The following is a 13,090-nucleotide window of genomic DNA, read 5'->3' on the forward strand; positions in this document are numbered from 1 at the left end:
TCATAATCATCAATCATTATCAGCTTTTATTTATATAATGCCATGAATGTACATGTTATTTCACATGTATGTTAGGCCCCAAGCATATGTGAATATTTACTACTTTGACTTCAGTATACTCAAGTATACACCTAAGTGTTCTGTAGCAAAAATTTCTGAACTGGTAGTAATTGGAAGATTTTTTGATGTGTAATACATCAATTGGTAAAATTGTACTTATGTTGTACCATTTCAGAGTTAGGAGAGGAATGAAGCCACATGATTTAATTCTTTGCTATATTAAAAGTAAAACACAGATTTCCTGCAAACACAAAGTAGTCTAGCTTTCTGTGTGATATGTTAGTTTCCCCTGTACTGGGGGGAGATAATGCAGTTCCTTCCTTGCAGACTTGAGTGATATAAACCAGGAACAGCTTTCATGTCATGGTGAGAAATTTATCTAAAGGAAATATCTTTAAAATTCAGGGCTAAGGTCAAGATGTTTAATTAGGCAGAATCCTTCGTCACAGCCTAGTTCAGTAGTTTTTGAGGATTAGGTTCCCAGGGAAGAGAGCAGGACTGTGAGTTAGGACATATTCTTACTTAGAGGATGGGTGTCAGTGAAGTTACACTTCAAGGCAGGGATGGCATAGAATCAGTAGTGCATAGAAAAGCCATAATGTTACCAAGAGAGCCACCATGGTCTAGTGGCTTGAACATTGGACTATGACTCTGGAGACAAGGGCTCAAATCCCCGACCAGCCTTGGAAACCTAATAAGTGACCTTGGGAAAGTCACACTCAGCCTCAGAAGAATGGAAAGGCAAACCCTCTGAACAAATCTTGCCAAGAAAACCATGTCATAAGTTTGCTTTAGGGTTGCCATAAACCAGAAACAACTTGAAAGTACACAACAATGTTACCAAAAGTTGACAAAAGCCTTGTTAAGACTTGTTTCTCTTGTTACTATTGCCTTTTCCACTGATTAATATAGTAATATGAGAATGATTTAGGCAAGTTTTCACACGAGTTATTCCTAGATCCACCTCCACATATGTATAAATCTAGACAGACAGCTTTTATGTTTATCTAAAAGTGTTGAAGGAAAGAAGGCCAAACATGTCATTTCGACTCACTCCTTTCATTACATTTTGTGGTATGACATCTTATGTTACTGAATGAAAATCTAGGATTCTTTGTAGCATTCACATAGTATATATTTTAACTATCACAGCACCCATAGGTTTAACAGAAAACAGAGTAGCATGAAATCTAGGTGCTTTAAGAGTAAGATGTCATACATCATACAAACAATTGAGAGGACTGTTTTTTCCAGAATAAATGGCTTTTGGTAGAAGCACTAAGCTAAATTCCACATTGTTCTAACCTTTCCCTCTTCCCTTCAGTCATATGTGCCACCTGAAAACTGGATCCTGTGTTTCCATCAGTAGAATGCCCCTATTAAATATCACCTCAAGTCAAGGAATTTATGTCTAAACCAACCTAATATGTGTCTTTATATGTTAGATCGTCTATCTTTGGTACAGAAGCAACTGCCTCATACTCTATAACTTAGGGCTTAGTGTTTGCAGAAGGCATGAAGAACTGAAAATTGGCTGGTTTTCTGGTGGAAGCCTTTCTTTCCTAAAATGAGTTCTACCTCCATGATTCCTCAGAAACAACACTTTCCTCCCAAGTAACTATTTAAAGCTAATGTAAAGTCGAAGGCTTTCATGGCCAGCATCCATAGTTTTTTGTGGGTTTTTTGGGCTATGTGGCCATGTTCTAGCAGAGTTTCTTTCTGACGTTTCTCCAGCATCTGTGGCTGGCACAGTTGCTAGCGAAACGTCAGAAAGAAACTCTGCTAGAACATGGCCACATAGCCCGAAAAACCCACAAAAAACTATTTAAAGCTACTTCGAGTCCAAGCCTGGGAGAAAGGCAAGATATAAATAAAGAGAAGGGTGGAGAGATTTAAATTGGCTGTACTGCTGTAAAAATACTACTTGCATTTCTTTAATTAGGCATGTCATATCAAAGCAATAATGAGTCTTTTGGTTGGGACAGACGGGCAGGAAAAAGCAGCTCAGACCTGCATTTTCTTGAAGCAGGTCAAACCCCTGATGTCCGCACCGGCCACTCCCAATGCGTCCCATATGCACATGGCCTGACCATACAATGCAGTATCAACCTGTGCTGCTCGGTAACCTTTTTTTGGTCGCTCCCCACCATCCATGCTCACCATTGCACAAACACACTATTGGTGACTGCCTGCTGCCTAGATGCCATTCCATTGGATGGCTGTTCCTTTGAATGGCCACACAGTCATACCTGAAAGCCTTCAGTGTACAGGGAGACCCCCCTACAAGCCCCCTTCACCCCCCCCCCCTTCACCCCTTGTCCTCTCTTGGATTGTCTGGCTTGTGTATGTTGTAATTACATGCACTGGAAATGTCACACTTTCACTTTTTTGCATTGTCACCCTTACTGTTTGAGTACGGCAACTCCATCCTTTTTTAATGCGTACTTGCACCAGTGCGTTTATATGCAGGTTTAGGGTTAGGATGGATCGCTCCATCAGAATTGCTCTGGTGTTGATGTGTTTACATGCAGGGTCGAAAGTTCATGTTTTCTGGGCTAAATCGGAATATCCCAGGTTCCTTTTGCACCAGTTTTTAGTCCCAGAGCATAGCTTCAATCCGCTTTCCACCCATTTTGAAGGTGTGCATCATCTAAATGCCTCGCCTTCCAAGTGGATTGAAAGTGCTTTATTTGGCCTGCATGTTTTACCTCTTTGTTATCTGGTTTTAATATAAGGTTTGTTACCCTTATTAAACCATCCTAATCATTTTAGGATGTCTTCATTGGTTCTAAGAGAATGTGATTTTCCTTTTAGTAAGAAATGTGACCTTGTATGCTTTTGATGCTTGTGCTTCTCTGAATCTAAAAATATGTTTGATGAGTTCTTGGTGTTTCTAATAGAAAATAAATCCGGGGATAAACATAGACAAAAGTCTTGCACAAGTGTTCACATTTTACTTATTATATCAATACGCAAGGAGGCTGAACATGCACAAGCATGCTAGCTTTACCCCCCTCTCCCATTCTTGCTTCCCCTGTCATGCTGAGGCTGGATATCTGAAGTGGAAAGTAATTCTTCTCCTGCAGACTGTCAGCAAAAATTTGCATCTTGTTATGCACTGGAATATTAGCACCTGAACCAGGCTTAAGTGTCACCAAGGAATGTTTTCTTTCACCCATATTGTGGGTGTTGCAGATTGCTGCACAATGCCTGTGCAAAAGCATACAAGGCATTGCATATGTTTGGGGAGCTTATTTTGCATGTTTGTCTTATTTTATTATTATTCTTATTATTATTAACTTTTATTTATAAAGCTCTGTAAATTTACACAGCGCTGCACATACAATCTTTTTAATTGGATGGTTCCCTGCCCTCAGGCTTATAATCTAAATTTGCTTCAGATTGCCAAAATACCTTTTGGGTAGGAACATTTCACTCACAACTTGGATATGTCTGTTTGAAACTTTTTGTTACATGAGGACTTAGTTATAGCCAAAATTAAATAAATCATATACATGTTGAGTACCCCTTACCTGGAATTGCAAAATCGATCACATGGGTGGCTGAGATAGTAACACCTTTGCTTTCTGATAATTTAGTGTACGCAAACTTTGTTTCATGCACAATACTATTTAAAATATTATGTATAAAATGAATGTCAGGCTATATTAATAAGGTGCATTTGAAACATAAATTATTTTCATGTTTAGATTTGGGTCACATCCCCAGGATATCTAATTATGTATATGCAAATATTAAAAAAATCCAAAACACTTTAGGTCCCAAGCCTTTTGCTTAAGGGAGATTCAGCCTATATTTAAAGATTCATATTATACACTCAGCTTTGCATGTTGTTGACAGTATTTAGTGTAAGCTCTGAAGACAGAATATTGAACGGCAAGTGGAAAATTTCACCTTCTGGGGAATCCAGACTTATAAAGATAGTATGTCAGACCATCTCTGTTTTTATATTATTAAGTAAAGGGGAAAGCTGTAAAACATTGGTTCATCAAACATTATACTATATAGCTCTAAGTAAACCTGGAAAATGGAGAGTTGATAATTGCTACGATACTAACCTAAAGTGCTTCTATGTACCTCCCTACACTAACAAGGCTTTCTTAAAAGAAGCATCTACTGAATTCTCTCACTTGGCCAGATTGGATTGTAGGGAAGTCAATTGTAACTATGTAGAAAATTTATCCTAATATTATTGTTATTGTGTTGAATATTGAAATCGAGAGCTACTTACTTGCTAAGGAGCTTATTCAACTGTTTAATCAAACAGTACACTGTGAACATCTTTGGGAATAAGTAATTGGCAAGAAGCGATCAAATTGTACATCCACTCAGCATAAGCAGAATAAACTCTTAATGCTTTAACAATAGTGTTTAAAGAAGGGTACCTGAGGGCAAGGGACATGCATGGATAAGACTACTAGTTCACTTTAGTTGTTTGCCTCTCTCAGGGATGTAAATGATAGGCTTTTTGCACTATTAAGAGAGTATTGAGTTAAATTAAACATGCATGGGGTCTAGCTGTTCACCTGCTGTTGTTAAATTACTGTAGTCAGTTGGTGGTGCATTGCAAACCATACAGGAGTAACATCTCCTGTATGCAGCTATTGATATTGTTAAATATCTGACATGTGACATGTGCAGGCTAGCCTATTGAAGTACATTGGACTTGGAAAATAGTTCCTTTTGTGATTTTTATTATTTCTCAGTCCCCTAAGTCAGGAATGTATCCATGCACAATTAGACCTTTGCTTTCCTTTGCAGTGGTAACCAGACTTCCAGAATGTCCATTGTTAATCACAACCACCCAGGCACATTCACTTTGAAATGTTAAGTAAGAGTACAGTCTACAAAAGACAGTTGTTGACATTAATGTTTGGAAATACTTTAGTAAAAATATGTGTCTTTTTCCTGGCAATTCCCAGTGTTCTTGTCTGCTCTGAGCTTTAAATTAGAGTGCAACAGTATCTAGTATGACACTTATACATTGTGAAAGTCTGAATTATGACAATTTCAGATAAGTTCAGATTCTTAAGTTTAGCAAACCAGAACTGCCTCTGTCAATGTGTATGTATGTGAGACAGCCAGCTCACATGCCATGAGAGGGTATTCTTACTCAATGAATACTGCAGTGACTTAGTGGTGACTGGTTTCACATGACTAGTAATGCAGAAGTTATGCTTCCAAAAAAAGCTCAATATGTGTTAATCTTTAACAAGAAAATGTGGGAGGTGAATATTTTAAATTAGATTAGCACATGATATTTTTGGTTCATTTGGTCAAAAAATATGGAAACAAGTGTAAGCAAAATTGGACTGTGTTGTTAACAAAAGAGCTGCAAATAAATTTTAAAAACCCAGAGCACTAACAAATGTTTGAAGAGTCTTCATTGAGTTGTTACAGGCTGCCAAATGCAGGGCAGAAAAAGTATGTCAGGCCCATTTTGAGCAAATTGTCAGGGAGATTGGAATCTTAAAGGTATTTTCTCCTCCTGTCAGCAACAATGTGTTAAAAGCATTTTCCCCATGTTAACAGTATTGTGTATTTTATACATAATATTGGTATATGTTATTACTGTATATAATTTTAATCATTCATTCATCTTCATTCATCATCTTTATGAAAAACTTACTATTAAAATTTAACTTGCTGTGGACCGTGGTCTAACACCACAAATGTTCCACCACCGTCACCAATTACTAAATAAGAGAACAAGGGAGAGAAGATCAGAGTACAGTGGGTCCTCCACATTTGCTGGGGTTAGGGGCACAAGAATCCTGTGAAAGTGAAAAAACCACAAATAAAGAAACCACTCATTTTTTTTTACATGAGAGAACATATTTCCATGAACCTCTAGGTGTTCTGGCACAACTCAGAGGCCAACATCTGCCACACTGACCATAGAATTGCTTTGGAGGACCTCCAAATGCCTACAGAAGTGTTTCCTCTAGGAATCTCTAGGTTCTACAGTGCAACTCTATGGTCAGCTTCCAGAAGCGTCACACTAGGTGACTTAGAGATTGCAGAAGTCAATGCTGCAAATCAGGAGGGCTGACTGTAGTTACAAACAGATTTATTTGCTTTTAGAATTGTTTCATGTCTTGCATCCCAAACAGGATATAAATCCAAGAAGTCTGGCTACTGGACTAGATCGTCCTTCAAGAAATCCCTAAATGCCTTGTTGCATTGGACGGAGCTTGGTTTATTCCATAACATCTTCTCTTTATCCAGATTCCCATTAATCTTACTCTTGGGACCAGGGTTTTAGAACCTGCAACATCATGTAACTGTAGACTGCCTTTCTTAGAGATCAGAATGAGGCATGGAATTTCTGCCTTGTCTTTCAACTTTGTTTCAAGAGAGTAGCTTCTTTTGCATTTTCTTCCATATTGGGCCTTAATGGCAGCAACCAGAAGTTCTTTTTTGTTTGTTTGAATGAAGGTAGTTGACCTTCTACACTGAGTTTTATCCTGCTTCAAGGTATATGAAACATGACAAGCCTACAAGACTGTAACCTGGATTTTGCTCCCATTATTAAAAAATGTACTAGATTCAGATATCCTTGAGCTTGAGGGTGTATGTTGGCTCATTAGATTCTAAAAGGCCTCTTTCTGGGATTACAATTTTTGATTTTTTTTCCACAGTTCATTTCTAGCAGAGTAGCTCTGAGCTACATAAGACTACCAAAGCAGTTTATCCTGAAGCTGTTGGTGTGGTTAAACTATTTCATAACACTCCATTATTTTTTAGAATTGCGGCATGTGAATTATTTATGCCCCATTCATATTGAAGCAAAGTTAGTTTGTTTGAGAGTGTGCCATTATCCAAAATACTAGGTCAACTTATTTCTGAGCAACACTTTAAAAAAATAATTATAAGATTCTGTTGCAGGAAGTCTACTCACAAGGTCAGCGTGTTGTGTTTCTCAAATGGTGTTCTGAAGTAGGTGTATCTAATAAACAGTGACAACATCTTGGGTCCTGAAGTAGGTGTCCCTGAATGTTGTTTTTGTAATTATTGTGACATCTGTCAGAGCGGAATATCATCAAGCTTTTTAGGCTTGTAAGACTAAGATGATTTCATTGTAACTCACTTTTATATAATTTAGCTTATAATTAAAATAAAAAGATAATATTAACATGTTGGGTATATGTACCTAACTTACTTGAGCCTTGGGAGGTTATTTTAACCTTCTAGAACTTTGTGCTTTGAAGCTATAAAAAAGAGGAGTGACTTTCATTGCTGTGTGATGAAAAGTAATTGAAGAATATTTTCCTAAACAATGATGAAGATGCATTTTGGCATTTTTAGCTGAGACTTATACCATACTATATAATTGATAGTGACACTTACTTAGTCATTGTGTTTAAACCTGTTTGCAGCCCTTCATTTAAAAAAATTTACTCTCTGGATTATGTTACAGAATTAGGAAGTGCTGACAGCATATCAGGCTTCTCTTGTCATCCATGCTTCAAACAAAAATTGTAACAAAAATTAGTTAAACATTTTCATTTTTAGGTCCTCAGCAGAAGAACTTGATGGTTATGATTTGGCACTGGAAGATGTACATTCAGATGATGAATTGATGCTCAGAGATGTAAACAGCTCTGATGAAGATGTAGATACCAATTCAGACTCCAGCAAAGGGGAGCTTGATATACAAGAAAAAAAGCAGGTAGATACATACGATCCCTTTGACAAAGAAGTATTTGTTATTTAGTCCAAGTACCTGCCATCATTAGATGTATAGTCTAGGTAGCTCTCCATAAGAAAAAATCAGTAAAAATCAAGCACAGGAAAAGCAACAGTTGAAATTAAAACTAGCATCTGTAAAAACATCCTAACATTAGCTGGACAAAAGCATTTATGCATGAGATGAATTACTATCAATTACATTTCCTGTTGCCAAAAGTTGTTGAGTTATAGTGATACATCTGTACCTTGTAACATGCAAGGAACTTCCCTGAGAAGTAAAATTGGATAGTGCAGACTCTTATTACAAATGTTTCATGTATCGTTTAATATTATTATATAGAACTAGGACTAATTGGCAAGCATCATTTCTTTTTCTTGCTTCACTTAGCTTCCTGTATATCACATCTGGCAGCTGTGGATTAAATTTCCAAATAATTGTCTTTCCTGACAGTGACAAAAAAGTCTGCAGCTGCAAGGGAAAAAATCATATATAGACAGCTGGTTAATTTGGCTTAGAGTCTGTGTGTCGGTTTCTTGGCTAATGTAACAACAACACTAAAGAAATACACATTTCCTAACCTAAGGGAAGTTAAAGGCCACCATTTTTATTGAGTTTACACATAAGAAACAAAAATAAGCTGAAAGAGCAACAGCAACCTAAAAAAGAACAGTCCCGTTGTTCCCCTCTATGATTATATACATAATTTCCTCCACCCCCATTCCTAAGACATGAATATGTGTACTTCTTGATCATTATTCTCTACATTTACTCCTTCCCATGTGTTTGCAAGAGTAAACAATTATTTCATACTTCAAAACTCAAAAGCTGCTTGAATTGTCATCCCTCCCATTCAGGAAATTGAATGAATGAATCCCACTCTTTGAAAACTTTGTCTGATGACTGTCTGATCCTTTTTCCAAAAAAACTAGGAATCTAACCCATCTACCTAGTCCTAGATGCTCCATGCTTCCTACAATTTTTACTCTGGATTTATTCCCTTGCTCAGAGCAATTAATACCTTTTTACACTGCAGACCTCTCTCTCTCCTTCTCACTCACCAGAAGCCCCTCCTGGCTAACAGAACCCAAATGGGAGTCAGGACCAATCAGGTCTCTCTACCTCCACTCCTAGTATTGGTTAACATGAACCATCTCTCATGACCATCTCCTTCATGACACTATGGCTCTGGAGTCCAGGGTTCCAGAGTTTGATTCCCAGCTCGGCCGGGGAACCCACTGGGTGACCTTGGGCAAGTCAAATGCACTCAGCCTCAGGGAAAGGCAGTGGCAAATCTCCTCTGAACCAATCTTTCCCAGAAAACCCCTTAGAAGTTGGAAATGACTTGAAGGCACACAACAGTAGTAACAAATAACCTAGACATAGAGGACTTGCAGGGTTATTACAATAATAGGGTCTAGGGTTCTTGCTTAATATACTTTATAACTTCTTTCCCCTCCCTATATGCTTGCCTTTTATAAAGTTTCATTTTATTTGCAGATTAAAGCAGCTGGGAAGAAAACTAAGGCTTACCATATTGCTAAAGAAATCATGAGTTCAGAAAAAGTGTAAGTATCTTGTATGAAATGAAATAATTTTCTGCAAGTATGTGTGGATGCATTTCCTTTGCATATGAAATAATGTACTTTCTTCTTCTTTTTGTAATAGGTTTGTAGATGTGCTAAAGCTCCTACACATTGTAAGTATTTCACTTTGTACATATGTATGTTTGGTTGAAAGTTAATCATTTCTGATTGTGGGTTCTGACTGTGCATGGCAGGCTGTTGGACTGGATGGCCTTTCTGGTCCTTTCCAACTTTATGATTCTGAAACTCTTTACAGAAAAGGCATTAAACTAGTGTTATTTATACAGACTGAGTCTTCCTTATTCGGAAATTTGAAATCCAAAATACTCCAAAATCCAAATAATTTTTCATGGATGGCTGAGATAGTGACACCTTTGCTTTCTTACAGTTCAAGGTACATAAACTTTGTTTCAAGCACAAAATTATTAAAAATATTATGTACAAAATTGTTTTCAAGCTATGCTTCTAAGGTGTATACAAAACGTAAATGAATTTTGTGTTGAGACCTGAGCCCCATCTCCAGAATAACTCATTGAGTATATGCAGATATTCCAAAATCTGAAAAAAACTGAAATCCAAAACACTTCTGGCCTTAAGCATTTCAGATAAGGGAGACTTGACCTGTATTTCCTTTTACAAAACAGCCAAATAAACTATTTAAGAAGAAACTTTAAACTTCTATAGCCTTTTATTTCATTTTTAAATGCATAAGAGGAAACCAAGCTGTGTTCAAGAAGTTTGGGGAGGATGTTGGAGCTCAGAGTGCCTTTTGTTTTAAGGTTAGCATGATTTTTAAGGCTCTAGGCTGATCAGGAATTCTTGCACATTCCCTGCCAGGGCAGAATGCAGTAGAGCAAGAGAGTGTTCTCTTGTAGGTTGTTTTTCTATTTGACTTGTGAAAAATTCTTTGTATGTACATAGGTTAGCCTTCAGATATTGAGAAAATATAACACAGGTCTAATTTGTTTATGGTAGTTTATGATGTCACCATCTCATCTGTGCTGAGAAGGAAATAACATACATTGTCAGTTAGTTTTATGGCACTGCTATAATTGAAGGAGGGAAAGACCTAGTCACCTTTAATAAACTGCTTGGGAAAGGACTGCTGCTTGTTGGCATTTATCTGTACTACAATATCTTGCTATCACTTTCACTTTTATTCCCAGTACTGTATTTTCTTCAAACATCTTTGCTTTTCTGTGCATATGCTGTAGGGTGTCCAAATTGAGGGACAAAAGAGATGTGAAAGTGGGACTTGAATTATTAGGTTGTGTTCATGTTTAACTAGGTTTTAAAGCAGAGGTGGGCAACTGTGCTTTAATGAAATAGATTTTTTTTTCAACTGATCTTTTTCAAGTATTACCAAAAGCATATGAGCACAGCTTTCTAGGCAGCTAAGTTAGAACCTGACTGTTCAAGTTTTCTTTCTCTTTGACATCCAGAGATCAGAGTCTGATTGCTGTTTGTCAGGGCACGACTTTTTAACATCATAGCTGTTCCCTAAAGTTTAAAACCAAACACAAAACCTCTTGCTCCTCTCCAAATAGAAAGCAAAGCCTCTAAAATCTGTCCTGTTATTAATTTTAATATTTAGATTTAAAATTATATTTAGATTTAAAATTAAATTTAAAAGACAGCTGGTAAAATTGACATCCAGTTCTGGATGAAAAAGGCAGGATAAGGAATTGGACTTCCACAATGTCATTAATGGAGTACAATTTCATCGGGGGAGTTGTACCCTTTATCCTGCCTTTTCCATCTAGGATGTCACACTAACCAGCTGTCTTTTTAAGTAGACTTTTCCTTCTCCTCTCATATCACTTTCATTAGCTTCTTTTTTCTTATTTTCCAATGAATTGCTTGCAGTGTCCATCTTCCTGGATATAATTTTGTCTTTCTGGAAAATCATGTAAAAACTGCTGAATTTCATAGGCTGCATAATTAGGGCTCCTGAATCTTAGGGCCTAGACCAAATTTCCTGATCCTCAGGGTGAAGGGGAGGAACTGCTTTGAAAAAAAATGTTATATTGTTTCCTGCATCTATGGTTGATGCATAACATATCCTGGCAAATGACATCACCGGGGCTGTCCCTTGCAATGTCATTCAGCATCATCAGAGTTTATCCCTTGTGACATAACTAGAGGTCATCTCTAGGTCTTGGATTTTGACTTTGAAATGTCATGACCTGGAAAGCCCAAGCATGATGCAGATGACAGTTTATTAATTATCCAGAGGTAGACCTAAAAGTGTTAAATAGATATTTTTAAGCCTCTAATCTGAGCCTGAATCTCTTGCTCTGGTCAGAATCATTGATTTTCGTCCCATGAACCCCAAAGTATGGCTTGGCACTTAGTGAATGACTCCTATGCTCTTATGTTTTTTTATTTATTTTATGTTACTTAAATATTTCTATATCAAAAAGATCTCAGGGTGGCTTACAAGTCAAATTAAAATAAACATATTAAAAACAATAAAAATAATTTAAATAAAGTAAAAATATATTAACATGATTAACAAAGTAACACAGGCTGAATCTGCAGAAATAATGCAGTTTGATGTCACTTTAGCTGCTTGGTGCTATGGAATTCTGGGAATTGTAATTTGTTTTGGCATTTGTCTGATAGAGAAGACTAAATGTCTCACAAAAGTACAAATCCCAGAATTTCATAGCACTGAGCCATGGCAGTTAAAGTGGTGTCAAACTGGATTATTTCTCCAATGCAGATGCAGCCACAGATTTAAAAGATGAAAACAGTTTAAAACTACGTATTTGAGAGAATTACATGAAGTCCAAAAGCTGTGATGAAGAGCTAAGTTTTTACTTGGCCCTCTAAAGAGAGGGCATTCCACGGCTGAGATCCCATGACTGGGAAGGCTGTCTCCTGTGTCCCTACCATGTGGGGACACAGAGGACCCCCCCCCCCCCCCACACACACACACATAAATCTTCGGGCAGCCAAATACAGGGAAAGTCCTTCTTAAAGCATTACGGCTTTAAGCAATTTAAAACATCACCCAGGTTAGAGGGTTTCCCAGAAGACAATGGTTTACTAATTAAATAGACACAAATCCTCCTCGCATAGCCTCCTACCCTGAGGCCTTGCCATTCACCAACAGACCAACACACAGATTAACATGTAAATCACTTCCTCTCAACCAATACAGTCGGCCCTTCTTATGCACGGATTTTTTATACATGGATTCAAGCATACACGGTTTGAAAATATTCCAAAAAAGTATAAATTTACCTTGATTTTCCATTTTTCATAAGGGACACCATTTTGCTATGTCATTATATTTAATGGGACTTGAGCATACACGGATTTTGTTATACACGAGGGATCTTGGAACCAAACCCCAGCGTATAGCAAGGGTCCACTGTATATATACCCCCCACACCTCCATGCCACCATTCTCTGAAGATGCCAGACACAGGTGCAGGCAAAATGCCAGGAATAAATTCTCCCAGAACACAGCCACATAGTTCAAAAAACCCACTAGAAACTAATATAGAGTGTAGATGTCATCACAGGCACCTCTCATTCAGACCAGAAGTGTATGGCAGCCAGTGCAATTCTTTTAAGACTGGCATTATATGATGTCTATATGATATTGCAATGAGCAGTGGAGCTGCTGAGTTTTGCACTAGTTGCAGCTTTCATATCTTCAAGAGCAGTCCCATGTAGAGCACATTACAGAAGTTGAATTGGAGATTACTTGTGCATGATCTTC

At 37.4% G+C, this 13,090-nt stretch overlaps 1 protein-coding gene across 2 annotated transcripts in view; it reads left to right on the plus strand.

Moving 5' to 3' along the window:
• Nucleotides 1-13,090, plus strand: part of LOC149312094 (FYVE, RhoGEF and PH domain-containing protein 6-like) — a 75,557-nt gene that overhangs the window by 31,153 nt on the left and 31,314 nt on the right. For both annotated transcript variants that reach the window (XM_089523944.1, XM_089523943.1), the window contains exons 3-5: nucleotides 7,597-7,753; nucleotides 9,272-9,339; nucleotides 9,440-9,470. In XM_089523944.1, coding sequence (XP_089380070.1) covers nucleotides 7,597-7,753; nucleotides 9,272-9,339; nucleotides 9,440-9,470 — 256 coding nt within the window. The remainder of the gene's footprint in view (nucleotides 1-7,596; nucleotides 7,754-9,271; nucleotides 9,340-9,439; nucleotides 9,471-13,090) is intronic.

The sequence above is a fragment of the Sceloporus occidentalis genome, unplaced genomic scaffold (assembly GCF_023333645.1).
Source record: "Sceloporus occidentalis isolate IW3139 unplaced genomic scaffold, rSceOcc1.0.p SCAF_5, whole genome shotgun sequence".
Taxonomy (NCBI): domain Eukaryota; kingdom Metazoa; phylum Chordata; class Lepidosauria; order Squamata; family Phrynosomatidae; genus Sceloporus; species Sceloporus occidentalis.